This window comes from Podarcis melisellensis (genome assembly GCF_964234715.1).
Source record: "Podarcis melisellensis genome assembly, chromosome: 12".
Taxonomy (NCBI): Eukaryota; Metazoa; Chordata; class Lepidosauria; order Squamata; family Lacertidae; genus Podarcis; species Podarcis melisellensis.
In genome coordinates, this window is record NC_138544.1 from 7,322,221 (window position 1) to 7,347,924 (window position 25,704).

Sequence of the window (25,704 nt, forward strand, 5' to 3'; positions counted from 1 at the left end):
CCCGCCTCAACTGTCAAGAGAGAGCGCGTGGAGCCAACGGTCGCTCAAGTCGGCGGTTGGCGGTGGCGCATGCGCGCTTGCCCGCTCTCGCCGCCGACGGAGAGGGAGAGAGAGGAAGGCGAGCGGCTGAGAGGAAGACCGGCGTGAGGCTGTGCGGGGCTCTTGCCCGCCTCCGCGACCTGAACGTAAGGCTGCTTCTCCCTCTGGGTTTCCCCCTCACCCCGCGAGGCCGGAGCGTGGCGAGAGGTTTCTGCCGCCATGGACAAGAGCGCCGTGGCCAGGATGGGAGCGGTGGCCAGCGCCAGCGTGTGCGCCCTGGTCGGCGGGGTGGTCCTGGCCCAGTACATCTTCACCATAAAGAAGAAGACGGGCAGGAAGACCAAGATTATAGAGATGGTAGGAGCGCGCTGCCGAGGCGCTGTTTACTCGGGAGTAAAGCCCCGCTGCAGGCGCAGTGCTTCGAGCGGTTGCTTTTCGGTTTTCGTTTTTTCCCCCCTTCTCGCAGTCAAGCGGTGTATAAGTTTTCTGAAATAATAATAATAATAAATTTTATTTATATCCCAACCTCCCCAGCCGAAGCTGGGCTCAGGGCGGCTAACAACAATCAAAATAATCCAACATTCTAAAAACATTCATTATAAAATGGATTAAAATCAAATTAAGATCAAATTGATGGCAATAAACAAATAAACAAAATAAACAAATAATTGGTCTCCCGTCAAACTCAATTCAGGGACACTTGCTTCTGGACTGACCATGCTTAGGCGTCAGTTTATTTGGTTATCTGCTGGCCACATGGAAATTAGTGGAGCTTCTTGGGCCTTATTATTATCCTTAACATTATTTATTAAATGTGCATACCACCCTTCACCCGAAGATTTCAGGGTGGTTCACAACAGAGAAATACAAAATGAGAATTCAGAATATGTAGTAAAACCAAAACAAACCAATAATCCCCCCCCCCCCGTTTAAAAAGCCATAGAATGATAATGGTTCAAAAGTATCTGGATATAACCTTTACAAGCATTTATTTGGAAGTAAGTTCCATGATCAGAGTTGGAGTTGCTTGTGAGCGAGTGTGCATAGGATCTGGCCATAATCTTGTACTCACTTTCTTAGGGAATGAAGTTTATTGAAGCTGGCAAGGCTCGTTTCTAAGCAAAGTTGGTGCAGCCCAGCACTGTGCATGAATAATTCAGATGTACTCCTTAGTGAATGTTCATGAATTGCAGTCTCCGCCTAATGTGGATTGCCCTGGGGTGTCTGTATGCACATAAGACTTTCTAAGTATCCCATATGGAATTTGAGGGCAAAACATGTTCTTCCTTCACCCTGGTTTAATTCACCCACAGTTAATTAATTCTGTCCTTCAGGTTCATGACTGTGGAAAGCTCCACCTGTAAATTTGCATTGAAAGGACTGGCTGGTGGGGGACCCATGATTTTTTTTAATACTCTAAAATAATCAGAAAGATATACATTTGCACACTTGATGGGAGCTGGTATTTCTTTGAAGATTTGTGATGAGGAAGGAAAGAAAGAAAGTTGTTGCAACCAAACTTCAGTGATGAGAAGTAACTGCGTGTCAAACCTTTGTAGCCGAAATAGCATCATCCTTGCAGGGGGAGGTATCAGCAAGCTCTGGGCAACCAGAGAGGAAAAAATGGGGGGGGGGGGAGACGGCCATATGAGGGCAGCAGAGCCTGCATGTAGGTCCAAACCGCTAGCCAACTGGGGGGGGGGTGTCAGAAAACCAGGGGCCATGAGGAATAGAGGAGGTTTTTCTGGAAGAAAGCATGGCAGGTTGCCTGGAACCCTGAACAGCAACTACCAAATTTTACTGCATGTCCTTTTTGTATTCTCCAAATTCTATATTTATGGGGTCCTCCTTGTTCTGTAATTTCTCTCCCAGATGTGAGCAGCCAATTTATGAGTGCCATCAAAGCTCCCACACTTTCAGAGGGGTTTTGGTGAGTCCATGACTCCTAATATAGGAGGACTGAGATTCTTCTCATTGTTGAGCTCCCTTTCTTCCTGCCTCAGTACCCATTTCTTTCTTGGCTCGCCTCTGCGTTACATCCCAGAAAGTGTTCCCTGTCAATTGCTGCTGTATGTCCTACACTGAGGCAATGCTTCGTTTTCTAAATAGCTTTTCTTTCCAAATCTATGCTATTCCTTTTGCTTCTCCCCCCTCCCTTACTGCTGTCCTGCAAAAAATGAAAAGCACCCACCCAGCACTGAGAGACTCCAAGGAGATGAGGTTTGAGCTGTATCAAGCCTCTAACAAGACCTAACGCAGCCCATCTCTGACAATATCACAAAATCCACAATTGTAGCCAAAATATAATTTGTGCATTCTATTCCTTGATGTTGTTAAATAAGTATGCTGTTACCAGTTTGATTCAGTTTGTTACCAGTTTGCAGACATTGAAGCATCCACAGTATAGATTATAGCTTTTATTGGGTCTCCCTATTTATTTGTTCTATTTGCTCTGTGCCTCCTTGGTTTTATTATTATGCAAGCATCATAATACAGTGGTACCTCAGGTTACAAACACTTCAGGTTACGAACTCCACTAACCCGGAAGTAGTTGCTCCAGGTTGCGAACTTTGCCCCAGGATGAGAATGGAAATCGCACGCCAGCAGCATGGCAGCAGCAGGAGGCCCCATTAGCGAAAGCGCACCTCAGGTTAAGAATGGTTTCAGGTTAAGAATGGACCTCCGGAACAAATTACGTTCATAACCCAAGGTACCACTGTACTCTGTTTGGTAGTAAATTTAGGAATACCCTCAGCCTTCTTCTGTGCTTGAATTGTGTATGTACTACTTAGTTTCTAAAGAGGCAAATTTCTACAGTGGTCAGAAATGGAACAATCAATAATGTATATATTACATTAGTTTATCTGTGTGTGCTGCTGAAGCTTGTTTGCTTTCCCATATTAGTAGACTAGTTCCTATAGAAACAGTGATGTCATGATGGAACACAAAGAATATGCTGGCATAGTCTTGGAACAAAGGCATAATGTTAGAAAAAGAACATACGACTTTCCTTAAAGGAATCACAATTGTGCACTGTTTCCTTAAACTTCACAATTCTTCGGGAAGTCAGTAAGTAGTAACACTGCTATTTCCAGGTTGATGAAATGAGGAATAACAGTAGGAAGACATACAACTTAGTAGTATTCATGATTATTTTAGTGGGCCTTACTTCTAACTGTGACTCAGTTCAGACACCATGCCAAAGATTAGCTAGTGTTAAACATGATTTTGATCCCACACTATAGTTTAAGATTTCAGTAAAGGTAAGGGACCCCTGGACGGTTAAGTCCAGTCAAAGACAACTATGGGATTGTGGTGCTCATCTCGCTTTCAGGCAAAGGGAACCGGCATTTGTCCACAGACAGCTTTCTGGGTCATGTGGCCAGCATGACTAAACCACTTCTGGAGCAACAGAACACCATGACGGAAACCAGAGTGTTTCAAACATACATTCAAATTGTGATTTGTAGCTGTTTTCGTTTTCTGTCTGTTGGCACACCGAGTCTGGGGGCCCTGACCCCTGATGCAATGTCTGTAACTTTGTTTTGTCAATTATGATGCCTCACTAGGCCATATATAAGTTTCTTAACCTTTCTCCATGTTTGAACAGCACACTAAAACATAGTTTAGTGTAATCTGAAAGAGCTGGGGTGAGTCTTGGTTCTTGTGTCCCTCTCAGACAATCAGAAAGAGAACTTCAGAAGTTTTTACTTAACCATGATTTGTCATATGTAATCTGGACCAACAAACCTTCATTTATGTAAACTTTTGTTTGTTTAAAACGAGCCCACTTTAACCATAGTTCAACATAATCCACAGTTTACAGTTTGGCTGAAACTCTAAATTGTGACTAATGAGAAAGAGAAGTAAAGATTTTGAATTCCTCATGACAGCCCTGAAACGAGAAGGGGAAGCATAAATAACAAAAGAAGTGTGGTTTAGGCGGTGGAAGTCTTTTAAGATATTTTAATTAAGATTTTTGCTTTATAATGTATGTATGGAATTACTGTTTATGGAAATGCACTCCCTATATTCATTCCTTGGCAAAAGATGAGCAGCAGAATTCTGAGTTGGCTGAATTTGCAAGGAAGGAAGTCTTTATAATAGCCCACGTTCGCAATACTGTATGCCAGTGACAGGGAGCCTTCATAGAATCGTAGAATGGTAGTTGAAAGGGACCCCAATGCAGGAATCTCAACAAAAGCATCTATGACAGATAGCCATTCAACCTCTGCTTAAAAACTGTTCTTACTGTCAGAAAGTTCTTCCTGGTGGAGGCAGCAGCACCGCCGCTGCCAGGCCCGCACGCCTCTTTCCCAGCTTGGGCTGGCAGCGGCTTCACCGTGCAGAACTGCTCTGCATGCCACGGCCAGCCCGAGCTGGGGGGAAAGGCATGTAGGCCTGGCAGCGATGCTGGTGGCAGGCTGGCAGTGGAGGCAGGACCACAGCTCCTACCTGATCTTTGCTCCAGACCTCGCAGTCGCTGCAGCACTTCTGCTTCCGGGGCACAGCACCCTCCCGAGCATGCACATGCCCCCCAATCAATCAATCAAACCAATTAAAAATATCTCCCCCAACCCAGACATTTCATATAAAATGTAAAAATCCGCCCGAATGGGCATGTTGCCCCCCCAAAAAAGAAAATGTTCGGGAACACCTGGGCATATGGCAACCCTAATATAGCTGGCTATTCATTATTTCTTTGCTTAATCTTTCTGCTCTTTGGAGTTTTAACCCAAATAATGTTCTGTTGGACGTTTTTCCGATTAGCATAGGAAAAGGAAAGCCTGGACATATCAGATTTGTTTGTTCTTTTCTTAAATAAGTACAAGGTCCGCTTATGGTTCTTTGTGCAGGATTTAACTTACCACCATTAAAGGAAGAATTGGACCTATGGTGTGTGTTTTCATAGAAATAGAATTTAACCCAGTAAATTTTTAACTTCGTGCTAGTTTTGAAATAATACAGGTTTTGTAAACTCAGTCCTAAATATGTATGACCAGAAGCAAGGCCCTTAAATTCAGTGAAACTTCATTTCTGGTAAGAAATGTAGGAGTGCAGCTTTAGAAAGCCTTGGAATAAAATTGCTGTAGGAGGCTAATGGCACCCTTTGCCCTGTCCTAGTTTCTCTGTAAACTGATTCTTCCTAGCATCTTGATAGTTATCACAAATGTGCTGACTAATAGTTGCAATTTGAGTCACAAGTGAGAAAGGTCATTTTGTTGGATGAATGTAGATCCTAGTATCCCAGCACTTATTCCCATGTTTGCTGACTTCTGCAGCTGTACAGTTATTTGCAGTGTTAGTTGAGCTATGGGCATGAAAAACTCACTAGTTATGTTTAACTTGTGTTTTGAAAAGTTTTTTGTGTTTAATTTGCCCTGAAGCTGTTACACAGAACTGATTTCTTTATAAGAAATATAGCTTTTATGTTCATTTTTCTTGATTCATAGCAGTTCAGTGTTATCCCAAAGAAAATTTGCAAAATATATATATAATATGAAAACTAGATGGGATAAGCAAAGTGTGTGTGTGTGTGTGTTTACTTACACACAATAATTCTGTCCAAACATTTCACTTCAACAACAACAACAACAATCTTTATTACGGTCCAGAGACCAACAAAACATTACAAATCAATACAGAGTTCATACAGCCTACCTCCAGGTTAATCAAGCACTTTGTTTGGAATATAGGGCTCATTTGTTCTTTCAACCACCGATAAAAACTTTGCCACTGCCAAAGTTCTAGCTTTTGTCCGGTCTTCCAGTAGGAACCTGACATAGTGAGCCTCTGACTTTCCCGGGAAAGGCACCAGCAAGGGTAGTATCAGTTCAGCCCTGGCCTGCTCATACTTCGCACAATGTAACAAAATATGATTTATGGACTCGATGTCTTGATTTCACTTCAGTTATTCTTGGAATAATATATTCTAGGCATATAACTGCATTTTGTTTGTTTTGATCTAGGGTTGTTTCGGGTTGATATCAAGCGGTAGTCTAACTCAGTGCACACATATTGAAATAATGAACAATTAAGCATAGGGTTGTTAAATATAAATTTATTTGTTTATATTTATCTAACAAAATTTGTATTCTGCTCAATTATAAGAAAATTTCTAAGTATTTTTACAAAAATAATGCATGAATTTGAATATAAATTGCTATTTTGTTTGATACTGAACATATTTTATAAGTGTTGAGATTTAGATTTTTTCCTGAGGCACTTTAGCCTTGATCTTGCCAATTCCTTTCGCAAAGTCCATTGAGTTCAATGTTTACTTTGCGTATAACATAGTTGTATATCACCCTTCGAGTTTTGTTTATGGTCCAGAACATAGTTAATCCTTACAAAGTATCCTTACTCCTGTAATAATTTGTACTTTTCATGTTCTTGTGGTTGCTGTCCAAGGTAGAGAGTGTGCTTAGAGTCTTCATATTTTCTTCTCCAAGTTGTTACCAATTCTCCAAATAAAATAACTAGGATAAATTGGAAAGTGCCATCAGAACTGTGATGGAGTCAGTATTTTTATCTGCTTATTTCCAGTCTAGTTTTGCAGATTTTAAAATGTGTGTGTGCATTCTTGTGCACACACATCCTTGATCTTGTTGTTGCAGGCATCGTATAAGAGCAGGTGGGTAGCTGTAAAAGGTAAATGTGAGGTAAATGACCCTAGGATGGTTAAGTCCAGTCAAAGGCAACTATGGGGTTGCAGTGTTCATCTCGCTTTCAGGCCGAGGGAGCCGGCTTTTGACCACAGACAGCTTTCTGGGTCATGTGGCCAGCATGACTAAACCGCTTTTGGCACAACAGAACACTGTGACAGAAACCAAAGCGCACGAAAATGCTGTTTACCTTCCCGCCACAGTGGTACCTATTTATCTACTTGCACTGGCGTGCTTTCAAACTGCTAAGTTGGCAGGAGGGTAGCTGTAGAAATGCCTACAAGAAGAGGTAAGAAGCAATGGCAGCAGCAGGACAGCAACAAACACGAAAAAGAGTTTTTCCCCTTTATTACATGCCACCAGTTTCTTGACTTCCTTTTGCTGGCCAGGTAGAAGGGCCTTTCTATTAAAGCCTGCATGGAATACTAAGGGGAGAGATCATATAGTTAAAATAAAACATTCTATAGCTGTTACAACCCACTTCATCAAATCTAAGCAAATCAGGAGTTTTCAGTTCCTCTGAATATCCATGGTTAAATACAGTTATTCTTCAGTGTCCTTCTTTTGATTAATTATCTTATCCATTAGCTGTTCTACCTTGTTAATTTCATTCTTTATTCAATAACATGATAAAGTGAGATCATTCCACATAGCTGATGTCTTTCTTGCCTCTAGTGTACCAGAGTATTGGTTGTCATGGTTATTATCTATAAGTTCTGTCCTTACATTCACTCAGTGTACCAAGATACTCATTCCAAACATTGTTTCTCTACTGAAAAGGTGTTAGCTAAAGTTCACACACTTATGCTAGCTAAAAAAATTGATTTAGACAAAAAAAGAAAAGGAGAATTTTCTCCTTCGTTACTACATAAGTCAGTTTTACACAGAATGCTTTAGGTTTAACCCCAACAAGTGCTGACTGTGTGTGCATTGGACAAGCCAGTCAAGCAAAAGTGGTGAGTCCCCTCTTCAGGTCCTCCCCCAAGCCAGAGGATTTAGGGTTGTGTTGTTGATTTGTACTTTGGTCATGTGGTGCTGATTTTGAATGTCATTTCAAATCACAATAAAAATATATATCCATGATAAAGTGAGAGCTGTTGATGTATTTCATCTTTGTCAATACCAATATGGACTAGAGGGCCAGGGAAGGGTTGTTACTGACACCTCCTTCACTAGGGACAAGCTTGTATGTGAGCTGGGTTTGAGAGTTTGTATTTGGTGTTGGGCTAGAGAGATATATAAGAATTCTGTTGGTGGTCTAGTGACCCCACTGCCCGTCAGTTTCCTTTCCTGGACAGGATGAGCTGATCTCAGACATTGTGTTGGAAACCCCCAGGACATTTCACTGGGACAGTACTTACACCTGGGCCACCTTAGGGTGATCTGCTTGGAACTTCATGGCTGCTGTGAGAATCGTAGAGCTCTTTCAATGTCTCCTGCCCAACACATTTTGTCAGACACACTCTTGACCTAGCATTTTTGACTGAGTAGCAGGTTTGATGTCTGAAATGGTAGGGGTTCTATAAACCTGTCATTACAACTAGACCAATTCCTCAGAAATTTGGATTGGCACCCCCTCTGCAGAGGTGATGGACCATTAAGTTGGTCTGCCACCAGATATTTATGGAATATGATGGATTCCTGGATGTTTTTGGGTTTTCCTTTTGACATGGCTGCTGGTCTCACAATGGTATGGTGAGATGGAAAATGCTGTTGACATCATCTCTCTCAAGCACCCTCCCCTACCTAGCTAACATCGTGGTTTAATAGAGGACTGTGGACAATAAAACAAACAGAATGGTAGCTACAACACAGCTGATAAAAGTCTCATAGCAACTACTACTGGAGACATGGAAGAGCATGTTATCAGGCAGCAAAACAATCTTCCCGGCCTTTTAATCCTTGAGCAGCTGTCCAAAAGAAGGGGTTTTTTTTAGTGCTGACGGAGCTATTGCGTCTAGTTCCTGGGGAGGATATGCTGGAACATCTGCAGGCCTGCTGCAAAACGTATGCTAGGCACTTTGAGCATAAAATTGCTCATATTTACTCTGACTTAGACACTGTCCTTGATGCAGTTGTAGAAGTGACCAGAGCACCATCTGGTCCAGTTTTATAGGATCTGTTTCCATTGTTGCAGGCTTAGGATATAGACAAGGTGGTTGGAGAAATATGCCTATCTTGACTTCTTGTTTCGAGCCAAAGAGGATTGCCTAGGTGGGCCCACAAGGTTACAAATATTTCAGTGAGAGAGGTGCTGTGATGAAGCCTGAAGTGCAACAGGGTAGAAGATACTGAAGATGCCTGGGCAAGGCAGAAAGCCTTGTAATACTACACCAGATCTGGTCAACTCAGTGGCATTATATTGCTTGCCCCTTCAGGTGCTGATGCTTGCACACCAAGGTTCATTTGCTGTGCTTAAAGAGGAGTTTTCAGCCTGAGTGCACACAGTGCCAGATAGGTCACCATGAGGTTTCTGGTTGAAGCCTTGACAAAAAATTTCCATAGCTTTCCATATATATTGCATCATAATAAATATTATTCTGCAGATTTGTGGATCTGTATGGTTCTGAAATTATTTGATATACAGTAGAGGCAGAGTCTTTGCTAAAGTCTCTCAACCTGGTTTAAAGCAGTTTTAATGGTGGTCAGCTTTAGTAAAAATTACTTCATAATAACAACAACAGACTTTCAAATAAGGCGTGTGATGCATTGCTGTAGGTTTTTCCAGTAACTTTCCCTTGCTGTGGAAAATATTCAAATGGAAACTCTTAGTATGATCTCTTACTGGCCATATATTATCTCTTATTGGCCAAGAAACAGTAACTTCTTAAGCATTTTAACCTTTACCCTCAATCTACCCTGACCTCAGTTTCTTAAGTATTCACTTTTCCCTATTCAGTGTGTGGCATTAAGGATTTTTTTCCCCATCACAGTATTATTAGTATGCTATACTGATACAATTGTAAACTCCATTATACTGTGAAATCCTTTGGTGCCTGTTCAGCTTTGTGTCATGTGGTTTTATCATTCCTCGCAGCTGACACAGCCTTAATTTGACACTCTTGAAAAACTTTAATAAGTGTTACTTTAAGGAAGCTAATATATATACAATGTTAGACATCTTACAGGCTATATATGGATGTCTGTTAAAACCTTGCCATGAGCAAGCTGCATTCTTTTCAGAAGAACCTCTGTGACATGTTTCAGCTAAAGCATTCCTACAGATAAATTATAAAACCAGTATACTTCTCAAGTATTTCTTTTGTCAGGGACTTCCCTGATTTGATCCTTATGTCTCTGCCTCTCATTATTCTTGGAGCAGACAGTTGAATAGCTGTAGACTTTAATATTGAAAAAGACACTGGTTTTGTAGAATGTATTGCTTCATTTTGTTCTTGATAGAAAATCTGATTCCACACTTTGGAGATCATTTCCTCCTTCATTGTGGCAGAAATACTAATAATAGTATATGGGCAAATCCCCATACAAAAATAATTTAACTGTCTTTGAGAATAAATATTCTATTTAAATTAGATAACAATTAAAATAATTTGGTCATCTTTAATTCAATTAACAAGCTGTACATATTCAATATTGCCTTTAAAAACAGCAAAAAAACCACAGGATATAGTGACGAGGAATACAGAACAATAGATTGACATGGTGCTTCTCAATTTACAGTTATAACGTATTTGATTACAGAGGTGTACCTCTTCTGCTTTTATGAGAAAAGGCATAATTAACACCCCTATTCAAACCTCACATCATGAGGAACAGTTTTTACATATTTTATGTTGCCTTTGACCACACAATCAAAAATGAACTAATTCCTATTTAGTTTTAGTAGGTGGAGGGCACAGTCAGGATCCCAGGCCATGTAGGAAATATTTGACATAATACAGGAACTTTACACTGCTGCTGTCAAAACTCAAGACTACCTTTTTATTTTTTATAATATAAAATATTTACAATGAGGAGGTGGCACTTTAATGCCGATGGTTTTCAACCCTGGATCCCCAAGCAATGTTGGACCACAACTCATGTCATCTCTGACCACTGGCTAAACTGTGTGGGGATGAGAGCAGTTGTAATCCAACAACATCTGGAGACCCAACATCTGGAGAACATTGCCCTAACCCTAGAAATGTTCCCATTTGTTTTGTATCTGTCGAAAGCCAATTAGGCCTTCTTTTGTCTTCCATATTCAAACCAATCAACCTTATTGACTTCTGCCTCATGACTAATTAAAACATTTAGAAGTATGTATCATAGTTTACCTCATCTGTGAATGCTCTGGGTGACTTAGGCATCATAAGACAGAAATATTGTTTACTCCAGTAAGTCTCAGCAGCATGTTGATAATACATGGCTCGAATTCTTTAAAATAATAAAATAGGATTTGCTTTCCACATAAGCGCTTTGCTCTTGTTACAGCAGTCCTAATTTGCCTGCTGATCAGTCAGAACTGCCTGATTGTTGAGGTTCTGGGGTTCTGTTGTTGCTTTCTCATCTGATCATCTGTAAATCTGGCAGGCTGGATTGTTATGCCGTGCCTTCCTAACGTACGTCACAGGGCTCGGGTTTTTTGCTCAGGGATTAGTCAGGCTGCTTTTGGAAACGCCCTCAGCTGTACCTTGTGCTGCTATATTAGTGTTTACTTAGCTGGAAGAATTTTCTTTTGGCTGCTGCAGCTGCCTCAGCAAGCTCCTCCGGTAAGTTGTAAACAGAACTTTGGCTTTTGAGCCAGTATTGCCAGCTTTGTGCAGGTTTAACTTAGTTTGATAGTTTGCTGCAAATTCTAAACATCATGCAATTCAATCCTGTCCATGTTTACTGAGAAGTGTGTTTAGCAGGGCTTACTCCCTGGTATATATGCATAAAAGTGTCATTTTAGATTGTAATCCTCTGCATGCTTACCTTGAAGTAATCTCCATTGTACACAGTGCAACTTGCTTCTCAGTAAACATGCTCAGGATTGCTCTGTTAGCGTTTTTAACTATGAATAGAACAAATGCATGGATTTGTGGGTTGACCCAGACTGTTGAAATCTGTTTATAGATCAGAATGTATATGAATAAATCTGGAATTATCCAGATTAATCTCTGTGTATACTTTGTTTATACACACAAATACTGACAGTTGAATAATGTGGCAGACCATTTCTTAAGCGGTTTGCTTGGTTTTTGTTGGCAGCCTGTATGCAAGCCCTGCATCTCTGGAGTCTGCTTGTCACCTGTGCTGTTGCAGTAGGAAAGCATCAAGAACAGAAGAAGCAAGAGTGCCCTAAACTCAGCACACAGGTACTCCCCCTTTAAAAAAAAAAAAGGAAAACTCCTGACAACTCTGTTGTCCAAAAGTAACCACAGTCCAGACTTCAACACTTATTTTTCATTTTGTAAGTGTTGCAGATCCAAAGTTCAAAATGACTTCAAGTCTAGAGAGTTTTCTAGCATCAAAAAATGTTCTGAGTAAGACTGTAGCAAGGATCCTTTACTGACATGATTTTTTACGTGTTGCTTCATCTATATACATCAAGACCTTCTAGATTTATTAAGCTTAGTTTGCATGCAACCACTTTGTTATTCTTGGGTGTGAAGTGCATTTCCATCCATTGCATCATGCCATCAGTTGAAAAGAATTTAGTAGTAGTAGCAAAATGTGTGTGTCTGTTAGTGTATCGGTAACATGCAGGCAGCAGAAGTTAATAACTTATTTGTGTATGTTTAGTTCAAGAATGAGATAAATGACGCTATCAGGTATGCTTCTTAAACAGCTAAAGCTCTGTGCTTTTAATGTGCTGTAGTAATTGTCATTAAAAGTTTTGTCTACTAAACCTAGGAGAGAACTGATAGTTCTTTCTCATTTAACTATTACCATCACTGCAAAAAACTTGAATTTCTTACCTTAATAAGTTATTTTTCTTAAGTAGACAACACAAATAATAACATATACCCCTATAACTCCCATAATCTGCAAGTATTTTAGCCAGTGGTCCAGGTTGATGTGGGTTGTAGAGTCTGACAACATCTGCATACTCTGGGTTGAAGAATACAGTGTCTGGATTACAAAGTTGTTCAAAGCTTGGAATACTAGCTTTTTTAAAAAACTTAGTCTGATCCCAAACATTTATATTTGAAACTAAGACGCATCCCAATTTTTTCTGAGGTTACTGTCTTGTAACCTGATCCTATTCCTAGCCAGGGCATCATGTGGCAGATGAGTGATCAAAAACTATCCAGCTCTATCACACTTTCTATTATAAGCAAGGGGAGAATGTCTTGCTGCCTTTAGCTGCAAAATTCTCACTTTGGTTGCTGAGGTCCACTGTCCCCTACACTACAGAGGGCCTGCAGCAGTTCTGCCCTAAGGAACTCATTGCTTATAGGGGACTCCCCTCCTCCAATTATGTACCACTAAAGGTAGTGAGAAAAGCTCCCAGCAGCCTATATAGCAGGGGACACAATCCAGTCCCATTCTTTGCAACACAAAGGCAGCACAGAAGTCCAAAATTACAGCACAAATTTTTGAAACTGCATAGATCTTAATTTGTTGCCACATTTATATTAACCATGCCTCATGCCATAAATACAACTGATTGTTACTTTTCATAATTAATCCTTGCCACATTTCCTAAGCTGTATGTAGTTTGTATGTAGAATGTTTTAATTCGTATCTTTTAGAAGGAAAAAGGCAATAAAGCTCTTGCTGATAAGAAGTTCTACCAAAACTGAATTAGTTAATGTAGAATAGAAATTAAGTTAGCTTGTTTTTTCAGAAGGTTGTAAAGTAGCTCTTTACTTTAAATAAACACTGATAAACAGACTTGGCAATGCTGTGGGAACTTTATATGCCAGTGGAGTAGGCTTGCATGGCTATCTGTTTATAAATACACTGTTCTGTTGTTTGCCGTTCTTAGGAGTCTTGTTTCAAGGTGTTTCCAAAACAGTGTAATGAATAACTGTAGCTGACAATATTTTAAACTTAGATAATTGTACTTAATATTATATTTGCAACTACTGTTCTTCAACATGCATAGTATTTTATGGGTATAGAATTTTAGCACCATGTAATTCGCACTGAAAGACATGGCCCCACTGTCACTCTTGGAACAGATGGACAAATCCGTTCCATCAGATAGCAGGTTCTCCTATCAGCAGCCAGGTATGAATGTTTGCTTTGTTGAAAGAGATATCTGAGCTAAGTATCTGAAATATTTCTGAATGAGAAGTTTATCTTAAACATTAAATCACATAATTCAGAATGTATTATCTGTTCTTAGAAAAACAAACTGTGCTGTTCTAATACACACTTACTTGGGATAAGCATAGGATTGCTTTTTTAATCAGTTAAGGGCAGTTTTAGGAAAATATAATTCTTTAATATTGGGATGCACAGTGATCAGTGATATGAAGACATAAGCAACTTACTATCCAGATAACCTTATTCTTACTAGCCTTTCTGGGCCCTACTATCTGCAATCTTTAACTAGCGGTTCCATGTGTCCTGTATAACTGTAGTTAAGCAGAGGGTTGCAAGTACCTCAAGTAATTATTAACAAAGTAGAGCTTTGTTTATGACAGCATTCTTGTGGTACTACTAAATCTTATGTTAGCGCTTTGTGCCAGACCATATTGGCTTAATGTTGCACTGAAAGGAACCTTAAATTTTCTTAGACTTCTTCAAAGTTGACATGTCTGGGGATTGATTGAGTATAAAGAACTTTTCTACTTTCAGCGGACAATAAGTATATATGAGTGCCTAATAAATTACTTAGTAATTTTCCTCAGAGTTTGTTCACCTAAGTATTGTCAGAAATATAGAAAAATGTAGTGAAAGCAGTGAAATAGGGCAGAAGCTTAGTTCATTAAAATTGCAGGTTAAAACCATAAGGTCCATCTTCTGCATTTTCTTTTAAAACTAATTTCTCCCACTGAAAGATCAAGTACTTTTGATCCTAAAGCTTGCATTGGGACTTAAAGTGTTATTTCTCTTTTGTACTTACAACTCAGCTATACAGCTGCAAATAAAGCATTTTAAGTGTGTTGTAAAGTGCATTATACAATTGTGACACTAGATGGCGATGGTGAGCTATTGCCAAATTCAGAATATTTTTTTCAAAATGTTTTTAACAAAAGCATTTTCACAATGTTTTTATATGTGTGTAAATTCCACCTTAGCTTCCCAAGCCTTCCAGTTATTTTGCTTTTTATACCATGTTTGTGCAGCTTCTTATATCAGTACTACCTTCCTTAGGTGATTTTCATAATGCAATATTCATAAATAAACTAGTCTTTATGGATTATTTTTCTGGCAAACAATTTTATTTTTCCTTAATAAACAAAAAATAGAAAATAAGTAAATTTGCATGATGTTTACATGAAGCACCATCCCACTGTTAACACTGTATCTGTGTCATCATTTTTTAAAATTAGGATCAATTAAATATTGATATATGCATATTCCAGTTTGGGTTCCCACTGGTATATGCTATTAAGGTTAAAAAATAATAGGGCTTGTTGACTCTGTTACTGAGCAATAGCTTATCAACCAGATAAGTAGATTTTAGCTTATTGTGACAAAACAGACAACTCACTTGTGACCCTCCTAGAGGATTTTCAACAAATACAGATTCCGTCCCCTTCAAGATTTATATACCATTTGATTGTAATAAAGCCTCAAAGCAATAAAACAATAACATTATCAGTCAAAGCAGTTAGAGCAAGTATTTAGAACACTAAAAAAATGAAAACAGCTAAAATCAGATTAAAATGTCTGGCTGGCCTTGGCTAAACAAAAATGTTTTCAGCAGACACCGAAAAAGTGCAGTGAAGGCCAGTGGCGTAGCGTGGGTTGTCAGCACCCGGGGCAAGGCAAGTAATTTGTGCCCCCTAACCCATGGATTTGCGCCCCCTAACCCCCAGATGTTGCACCCAGTGCGGCCAGCCCCCCCTGCACCCCCCACGCTACGCCACTGGTGAGGGCACCCAACGTCAACTATAGAGGGGCAAAGTTTTGTGCCCAGTAGCTTCTGTGTCGGATTTTACTTCTGTATGTAGCTTAGCAAGAATAGCATGACTCAACCAAGATACCTTCATAGCTATGTCAGCAACACACATACTGTCATAAGTATACACATATTTAAAACTGAGTCATTAAGCAAATGGATTCCATTCTTTGAGAGACAGGAAGCTTGTCCTCCTTCCTGAAAGGATGTTGCCATGATGTAATTAGACTGTTCCAGCTCTTATCTCTTGGTAGTAGTTCTTCCCTAGCTATGTTGATTACATTGGTGATAGGACAAGAGAATGTTTGGTTGCTTTGTCCACTGAAAATAATGTGGTTTGATCAAAAGATATCTCCCAGGGGAGTTGCTGCTTTGGGGGTGATCTGCAAAGCCTACTTGCTTCTTCTAGTCTTTCCCATTTATGCACAAGAGTCCTGCCTATAAGCTTTAGGCTTTGAGTTACGCAAATCATTACCATCTGCAGTCTGCACTACCTATGTTGACTCTGTGACTTCTTCCAAATGTGCTACCTGGTCTGTCAGGGACTCTATAGATCACTGCGGATGCTGTGTGGCCTATGGGGATCAGAATCCTAGGGTAGGTGCGAATATGAGGACTTGTGTTTATATTCATGATAGATCGGAGTTGAAACTTGATATAACCTCTTTCTTGCCAATGCATGCAATTATGCTTTCGAAGCATCTTCCAAAACTATGATAAAGCTTTGAGGCCTGCCACTATACAACACATTTATTCAGCCTGTATCTAACAACATGGTAACAGCAGTAGTGACTTTGTGTGTCATATCCTTTGTGCTTATAATTACAGTCGAAAGTAAAGAGTTTTGTGAATAAATGTAAAGATGTTTTGATAAAGATTTGTATGAATGTTGACTAAGCGCACCCATCATTTTCCCTTTCTAAAGACATGGTATTGTATTTTATCCTATAAGCCTGAAATCCACAGAACTTGTGAAATGCTCTATTTGATAAAATTAATATCTACCTCTTGTTCACGTTTTCTAGATGCCAGAATTTCAGAAGAAAACGGTCCATATCAGGGACCCAGAAAGGGTGGAAGAAATTATCTGTGGTCTCATCAAAGGAGGAGCTGCGAAACTTCAGGTGAAGACTTAAACACATTTGTAGAAATTAACCATCATTCAACTATTGTTTAAAAAGTCAAAATCTCTCTCTCTCTCTCTCTCTATATATATATATATACACACACACACAGAGACATTTACTAAATCCATATAGTTGTGGAATTTGTTTAAATATTCTTAGTAAAATGCTCATCACAACTCAGGTGTATAATTGCATCATTTTTAGTAATGACTTTTTGATTAATAATGTTGATGCACTGATATTGGCTACATTTGCTTGCATTATAGGGGTAATCCTAGACTTGTACGCTCCCCCCTCCACCCCTTTTAATAATAGTAATAGTAGATTTATATCCTGCCCATCTGACTGGGTTTCCCTAGCCACTCTGGGCAGCTCCCAACCAAATATTAAAAACACAATACAGCATTAAACATTAAAAACTTCCCTAAACAGGGCTGTTTTCAGATGTCTTTTAAAAGTAAGATAGTTGCTTATTGCCTTGACATCTGCTGGGAGGCACCACTACTGAGAAGGCCCTCTGCCTTCTGCATGACCATGAGGAGGATAGAATATTTTGCCTCTAGTTTAGACTAACTGCAGCTTCGTATTACATCTGAACCCTAAATTGTATTTAATCTAAAAAATGGTTTACTAAAACAATCCACCTTCGCAACTCATTATTTGAAGTTTGCTTGTTTTTGTAAACCATAGTTAAAACTAACCTCAGTTTGTCCTGGTGCTGATATTGTGCTAAGCTGTGGTTAGTCAAACATGGCAGCAAAAAGTTCCAAATTCCTTCTTGCAACCTTGAGCATAGGAACTCAAGGTTCACACACACTTTTCCTCATACTTCTACACTATGAGCCATTCAATGTATATTTTTTAAACTTTGTCGCTCGCTTAAATTCTAGGCATTTAACATTTGTGCTCGTGATTTATAATTTGTTTCATCTGCCTTTTACAGATAATTACAGACTTTGATATGACACTGAGTAGATTTTCCCACAATGGCAAAAGATGTCCAACATGTCATAGTAAGTACTATTTATTGTTTATGAGATAGGCTGCAAACATCTATCTACTCACCCGGTAGAAAGCTCCATTGAACTCATTGAAATTTCTGAATAGGCCTCTCTAGAATTTATGGATTGTATCCAATGCTCTGGGTGTGGTGCTTCCATTTCCTCTTCTGAAATCTACTCCAGAGGGTTCCCCATTCCTCTGAAATAAATTGTGAAGACCCTCATGGGGCTAGAGGGAAAACAAAGGAAGTCTATTACAGGTGGGGAAGTTCATTGCAGCAGTGGAGCTGGAGCATTAAATATGGTCTGTTGTATATTTAAGTAGATATTAGAATTATAATACAAGGTGATAGTCAGTATTTGAGCCTAAGAAGTCCACTCTCTCTCCCCTGCAGTAACCTTAGTAATGTTTTTCTTCCCTTGCAATTTATTACACCTCATTCATGAAAACTCTGTGTATGCATATTATGCAAATATGGGGTGGAAGATCCTCCTTTAATGAAATAAGTTGGACTTAATGGTTTTCAAAAGGAGATGATTTGATGTCTGTAGCTCTTTTTAACACATTGATTTTAATAATTGCTTTATAACTTCTAAAACAAATAGCATTGTTAGGTTTTTTTAAACAGGTTAAAATATTGCACTGATTTAGGGCAAGCTAGAATCTTGCACTGTTCTAATAACCTTCTGTACATCTTTCAGATATCATTGACAACTGCAAACTTATAACAGAGGAATGTCGCAAAAAGGTAATCCTAAAAATTACTTATTTTCCCCTTGTTGTGGCCACTTACAGTACAACACTTGTAAAGGATTACTCCACTCAAGCTTAATATCAAATTATTTCACAAGTGTGCTCTGTTGGCCCCACTTTTTTCTCTTTTCTCAAAGTGTGTTACACTTATCTCCCAAGTGAAAATAACATTTTCTGCATCTGATGGTGGACTTCAGTACACAACGGTTTATGCCACAGTGATTTCCAAACCCTTGGTATGTTGCACATGATGCAGTGGTGGTTTTCTTCCACTCATCCCAAAGCAGTTCCACTGGTCTTCACCCATGATGTGATCCTGCATCACCGCTCTGGCACAGAACTCTGTTTTGCCTGCCAAAAGTACAGGTGGGTGGAAGTACCACCGATGGGATGACTCAAGTTCTTTCTCGTTTGAGACTTTCAGCAGAAAAACACAATGAGAATCCCAAGATCCACTGGATTCCAAACTGGCCCTTGATGGCATTGGGTCCAACCAATATGCCAACTTTTATTTCTTATTGTTGCTTTGTTAATTTGTTTTTGAGCCATAAAGCAAAAGTCCTTAACTGAAATAGATTTTTAATGTGGAGGGTGAATATTTCCTGATCTTTTTACTGAAAAGCTTTAGCACTAGGGCGGCGGCAGCAGCAGCAGCAACAGCAGCAATCCTCCATTGTGCAGGGCATCCAAAACCAGGAAATGTTAACAGGAAATATACAAGGATTAAAGTAGCAAATTTGTTTAGATTATTTGATCAAAGCACAGAAGTTGTCATCATGCAGTACAACATATGCAGAATGTTTGAACTTTTCTTTTTTTCAGTTGTACCAGTTGAAAGAAATGTATTATGCTATTGAAATTGATCCAAGTCTTACAATTGAAGAGAAGTATCCTTACATGGTTGAGTGGTAAGTTTTCTGTAATGGTTAATATTATAGCAAACTTTTACATCTTAATTGTTAGATTGACTTGATTACTGAAGCACACTTCCATATTTTACACGCAAAATTTAAAATGAATTCCAAAATATAAAATGAATGTAAAATGAATTCCGAAACAATATTGCATGAGTAAACATTCATTGTTTTGGTAAAACAATAGCAGCCAATTAGAGTATACCATTATGTACAAATGGCATAATCTAGTAGTTAGATTTCTTTCAAAAGGGTTGCCTGAGTTATCTTTTGCCATGTGGTTTCCAACACCCTTCTTTCTGATAGCAGTTGTCAAAATTAAAGGCATAAAAATCTTCCAGTGCTGTTCAAGAATTTGTGATCAGGAAAAGGAGAAATAGTGTGCAGCTTAAATGGCTCTTTAGATATGTGATGGAGAACTTATGGCACAAAGGCCATGTGTGGCCTACTGTGTAGTCCTATGCAAAAATTCAGTTTAGACTTGTTAAAGGAGGAGAAAATTGAAAAAGCTGAAATAGATGGATGAACATTGGGGGGAGAGGGTGGGAATTCATGCAGTTGCTTTTAATGTAGTTAATTGTTTAGCAGTCAATTGAAGTAGCATTAGGGAAGCTCTCTAAAACACTTCATTTTATGCATTTTGTTGGTTTTGATACCATTTAATATAGTACTATTTCAGTGTCCTTGAAGCTGGTTATATTATTGTTAATATCTGATTTCATATGTTTATATGACTCAAGATTATATAGTCTAACCACTTGATAGTGATTGATATGTTTTAATGATTGATTCTATAGAGAATTGAAAATGTTGCAATGTCCTTATCAGAATAAATTATTTGGATTTCTGTGTTGTGTTATGTTTTCAAATGAGTTAGCATATACAGCGGTACCTTGGTTCTCGAACATAATCCATTCCGGAAGTCCGTTTGATTTCCGAAACATTTGGAAACCAAGGCGTGGCTTCCAATTGGCACAGGCACCCCAGAAACAATAGCCGACAGCCGTATCTTACTTCTGGGTTTTCGGCATTCAGGAGCCGAAATGTTCGAGTACCAAGGCATTCGAGAACCAAGGTTCCACTGTAGACTGTTGTTATAATGATATATTGATATATTGATTTGCATTTTTTGCTGTCATGTTGTAACCTGCTTTGTGGGCATTTATGTGAAGAAAAAGGCATGGAAATTAAATAATAAAAATTAAATACTTCACACCTAGGACTTTAGGATATTATGCTACAGATTTCACTTTATTACATTAAAGATTGGGCTGGCACATTGTTTGTTTTGCTTTGGCTATTTTATCAAAATATCTGTAGTGCCTGTGGTTCTCAGAATTCCAAAAGTGCCCAGAAAAGTCAGCAACCCTAACTTGAAACATTCCTTTTCCAGTAAGAGAGTGTGTATTTTTACCCTACTTGAACACGAATAACATGTTTTTGGTGTTTATTTTAGGTACAACAAATCACATGCTTTGCTTATTGAACAAGGATTACAAAAGCACAAGCTTGCTGAAATTGTGAGGGAGTCTGATGTTATGCTGAAGTAAGTAAGAACCTAGTACTCCATTTCTCTAGTTTTGTAAATGTGGCATAATATTAGATTTTAGGAAGGGGTTTCTTCGTTGGGGATTACAGAAATGGAAAGCTGTTACATGCCCATATATGCTCTCCAATTTAAAAAAAAACAGATTGGATTAGCAGGCTAGTGTCTCCCCTTCCTTGCACTACTTAAGCAGAATGCTTAAGTTCCTCTTTTCTCTATCCATACATCTATTAGGTAGAAGTACAAGGATCTGACATGCAACCTTTACTTATCTTCATGCCCTCTAGCCTGAGGAATAGGAAAGTAGATGTTGCACAAGCTAGTTAATTTTTTTAAAATTCCCTATCTTGTCATTTTTACAGATAAGGTGCAGCAGGAATTCCTGCTACACCCTTGCTTTTTGAGAAGCAAACTGTTTTACGTTTGCAAAGCAGAATGACCTGAAGGACATGTTGCTCAAAAGAGAACAGATATTTGTTAAAACATTTTTCTTAATATTTTTATTGATTTTAATGCAAAACGTCATCTTCGATCAAATGTTTTAGATTTTGAAACCATAGATAAATAAACTTTCCATTAAAGAAAAAAAAATATGCACCAGCATCTTGCCTATTTCATAGATATTTTAGGGGGAGGATATGTTAAATTTCTATTTTTGCAATAAAAAATGTAATATCAGGCTTTGTTCCTTTTCTAAAAAACAAATCTGCTTTTACAGAGAAGGGTATGAGAATTTCTTTGATAAACTCCATGAACATAATATTCCCGTATTCATATTTTCTGCTGGAATTGGAGACATTTTAGAAGAAGTCATTCATCAAGCCGGTGTCTACCATCCCAATGTCAAAGTAGTTTCCAACTTCATGGATTTTGATGAGAATGTAGGTATAAACATATCAAATGCATACTGTTAATTCATTGCAGCACATCCTGTACTACTAAGGAAGTAGCTTCCGACTCGAGCATTAAAATGGGTATTTCCTATATTAAAGCCAATCATTAGGTCTGGTCCAGAAGCTTCAGTTGGTGCAGAATGCATCAGCCAAACTGCTGATGGGGTCACATGACCAACCGTGTAACACCATTGGCTGCCTATATACCACTGAGCCAGGGTCAAAGTATTAATTTTCAAGTATTTTTTAAAAATGTATTGGGTGTACAGAGTAGATTGGTTAGAATCAATTAAGTAACTTAAGTCTGTTGAGTTCAGTGTGTCTGCTCTGGATATTAGAGTAACTATTAGACTAGATTCAAAGTGGGAGAGGACACAAGGTTTCCTAGAGTGCACAGGTCAAATCTGTGTCCAGGGCAGCTGTTTACCAGCTCCATCTGGTACGTAGGCTGAGACCCTATCTGAATGCGGACTGTCTCGCCAGAGTAGTGCATGCTCTGGTTATCTCCCACTTGGACTACTGCAATGCACTCTACGTGGGGCTACCTTTGAAGGTGACTCGGAAACTACAACTAATCCAGAATGCGGCAGCTAGACTGGTGACTGGGGGCGGCTGCCGAGACCATATAACACTGGTCTTGAAAGACCTACATTGGCTCCCAGTACGTTTCCGAGCACAATTCAAAGTGTTGGTGCTGACCTTTAAAACCCTAAACGGCCTCGGTCCAGTATACCTGAAGGAGCGTCTCCACCCCCATCATTCTGCCCGGACGCTGAGGTCCAGCGCCGAGGGCCTTCTGGCGGTTCCCTCATTGCAAGAAGCAAAGCTACAGGGAACCAGGCAGAGGGCCTTCTCGGTAGTGGCTCCCGCCCTGTGGAACGCCCTTCCAGCAGATGTCAAAGCGATAAACAACTACCTGACATTCAGAAGACATCTTAAAGTTCAGGGAAGTTTTTAACGTGTGATATTTTACTGTATTTTTTGTTTCTATGGAAGCCGCCCAGAGTGGCTGGGGAGGCCCAGCCAGATGGGCGGGGTATAAATAATAAATTTTTGTTATTATTATTATTATAGAGTGAATGAATGAGTTTCCTTTGAATAAAGCATTATTCTCACTATGATAAGCATAATATAACTGAAGTTGGTTAAAAGGGTAAAGCCTCTTGAAAACATTCTAAAGAGGCCTAGAAGGGACACTTGTTAATTTGCTAAGACCATTCTGAGAACTAACTAATGTCATGTTTAACAGGGTGTACTAAAAGGATTTAAAGGGGAACTGATTCATGTTTACAACAAACATGATGGTGCCTTGAAAAATACAGAGTACTTCAAACAGTTAAAGGACAACAGCAACATCATACTGCTTGGAGATTCTCAAGGAGATTTAACTATGGCAGATGGAGTGTCAAATGTTGAGCATATTCTTAAGATTGGGTATCTCAACGATAAGGTAAGTCTTTGTCTCTTTGATAAGCATAATGTCCATAATATTAGATTTTATGGTCAGGTATACCTTTTTCTAGTGGGACGCGGGTGGCGCTGTGGGTTAAACCACAGAGCCTAGGGCTTGCCAATCAGAAGGTTGGCGGTTCAAATCCCCGTGACGGGGTGAGCTCCCGTTGCTCGGTCCCTGCTCCTGCCCACCTAGCAGTTCAAAAGCACATCAAAGTGCAAGTAGATAAATAGGCACTGCTCCAGCGGGAAGGTAAACGGCATATCTCTGCACTGCTCTGGTTGGCCAGAAGTGGCTTAGTCATGCTGGCCACATAGCCCGGAAGCTGTATGCCGGCTCCCTCGGCCACTAAAGCGAGATGAGCGCCGCAACCCTAGAGTCATCCGCAACTGGACCTAATGGTCAGGGGTCCCTTTACCTTTATACCATTTTCTAACACAGAATGTGTTCAAGGGTAGAAGCTTAATACAGTCAGATCTCGGATATAGAACATAATCTGTTCCAGAACACCTATTGACTTCTGAAATGTCCAACAACCTGGCGCAGCTTCTGATTGGTTGCTTCTTGCACTCAAGTGGAAGCCACATCGAACATTCAGGTTCCGAAAAACGTTCGAAACCCGGAGAATAGGTTAGGACTGTTAAATGTACTTCTTCCTGCTACAAAAGATCCTAAAGCAATTTACAGCAAAAGTAAAACTAAATAATAAAATTACATAAGCATACTTAAAACATAGTCAAGCATCCAATCATTGGTCCTTCTCAAATACCCAAGAAACAAGAAGGTATTTGCCTGACACCGAGACACAGACAATGTTGGTTTGGGGTGGGCCTTCCTAGTGACAGCGTTCCCTATGTAGTATTCAAGGTCATTGTTTGTCTTATAGAATATCACCGAGGTCAAATCTGACAAAGGAATTAAGTGTGTAGCAGCTGAAAGAAAGGTTTTATGGAATGATTTGTTTGAACCAGTCCATTATTACCCCATAATAAAGAACAAAAAAAAATTGTACAGGCAACTTATTAACATGTGTCCAAAAGACACATGATTGCACACAGCGCTGAACCCAGAGGTGGCTGAAAACGTCACAAAACACATCACTAAAAGGGCAGAACAGGGGCAAGGTGTGGTTATATGTGCTCCACTGATGCACGTGGGGGGCGGAAACGGAAATAGTCGTTGACTGTACATAAATATATCGATCAACCCTGATACTTATTTTTACTTATCTACTCCTTAGAGATCCTTATTAACTCATAACCTAGCCTAAGTTCAGCAGCCACATTTCATACCTCATTGACTCCTAGTATGGTTGTAATATAAAAGCCATAGATTGCATTGTATTTAAGTAAGGTTTTTTGTTTTTACAAAATATAGCAATGTTTCAACCTGACTTCCATATGTGCTAAATAGCTTTTGTGTGCAGTATGTATTCAGGGTAGCAAATTATATTTTGCTTCTCAAAATTATGGGAACAGGGTTGAATCCTTTGTACTTTAAAGGCCTTTCCAGAGTTCTGAAATCTGGTTGCAAACATCTTGGAATACACCACCTACATTACTTAGTAAAAGAGAAAAACAGATATCGCCACTTTCCTTTTAAAATGGTGTTGACTTGGCAAATTGTAGTATGTTTCTTGGTGTTTGACTTTTTCTGACATTTGGTTTTTTCTTTGCATTCTAAAACCTAGGTTGAAGAATTGCTGGAGAAATATATGGACTGCTATGATATTGTGTTGGTGAAAGATGACTCTTTAGATGTGGCCAACTCAATCTTACAAAAGATTCTGTAAAGAGCATCATTGGAATTTGCTTGTTTTCCTCCTGGTGAAGGCAGTTGGACAAATCAGCATGCCTGTGCTATCTTAGAATATCAATCTTGATGCTGTTTTGTATGGGAGTCACTTTATTTGTAAAGTAATATACTGTATCCATGATCTTCTGAACGCTCACCCCCTCCCCCATCACTTTTAATGGAACCCCTTATTTATTCTAATGGATAGGTTGTATGGATAACTGGAAAAGAGTTCCTTCAGTTTATATTCATGCACAATAAAGGGATGTTTTCAGAATATGTGAGACTGTTGTACATGAGAAGCATGGTGAATAAGCACATGTGCAGGTAATTGACTTGATTACAGTTCATAACTTGCACTTTTTCAGTTTAAGGGGTTTAATATTGCTGATATTTGTATATTCTTCAAAAAGATACTTTGTGCGAGAGCACAGATAAGAAAGCTTGCTATTGACTGCTCTTTTCGGTACACAAGAGTGAAGACTAAACACTGCAAATAATGCTGAAGCAGATC

At 39.2% G+C, this 25,704-nt stretch overlaps 1 protein-coding gene across 6 annotated transcripts; it reads left to right on the forward strand.

Annotated features, from left to right (window-relative positions):
- The first annotated feature begins 55 nt into the window (after window positions 1-55).
- Window positions 56-25,469, forward strand: NT5C3A (5'-nucleotidase, cytosolic IIIA). 6 transcript variants are annotated; one of them, XM_081931162.1, is made up of 10 exons: window positions 56-185; window positions 11,898-12,004; window positions 16,734-16,832; window positions 17,779-17,848; window positions 18,539-18,585; window positions 19,413-19,498; window positions 20,961-21,050; window positions 21,769-21,931; window positions 23,193-23,393; window positions 25,087-25,469. In XM_081931162.1, exons 2-10 carry the CDS (start codon window positions 11,903-11,905, stop codon window positions 25,186-25,188), a joined length of 960 nt encoding a protein of 319 aa, XP_081787288.1. In that variant the 5' UTR covers window positions 56-185; window positions 11,898-11,902; the 3' UTR covers window positions 25,189-25,469. The 6 variants fall into 6 exon arrangements, with proteins under 6 accessions (XP_081787288.1, XP_081787290.1, XP_081787289.1 ...); XM_081931163.1 differs by having other exon boundaries at window positions 76-396; XM_081931165.1 differs by having other exon boundaries at window positions 111-370.
- Window positions 25,470-25,704: the final 235 nt, after the last annotated feature.

Coding starts and splice junctions, on each gene's coding strand:
- NT5C3A (XM_081931165.1), top strand. CDS start 259: ATGGACAAGAGCGCCGTGGCCAGGATGGGAGCGGTGGCCAGCGCCAGC. Junction 21,932..23,192: donor TCATGGATTTTGATGAGAAT/GTAGGTATAAAC, acceptor CATGTTTAACAG/GGTGTACTAAAAGGATTTAA. Junction 23,394..25,086: donor TTGGGTATCTCAACGATAAG/GTAAGTCTTTGT, acceptor TCTAAAACCTAG/GTTGAAGAATTGCTGGAGAA.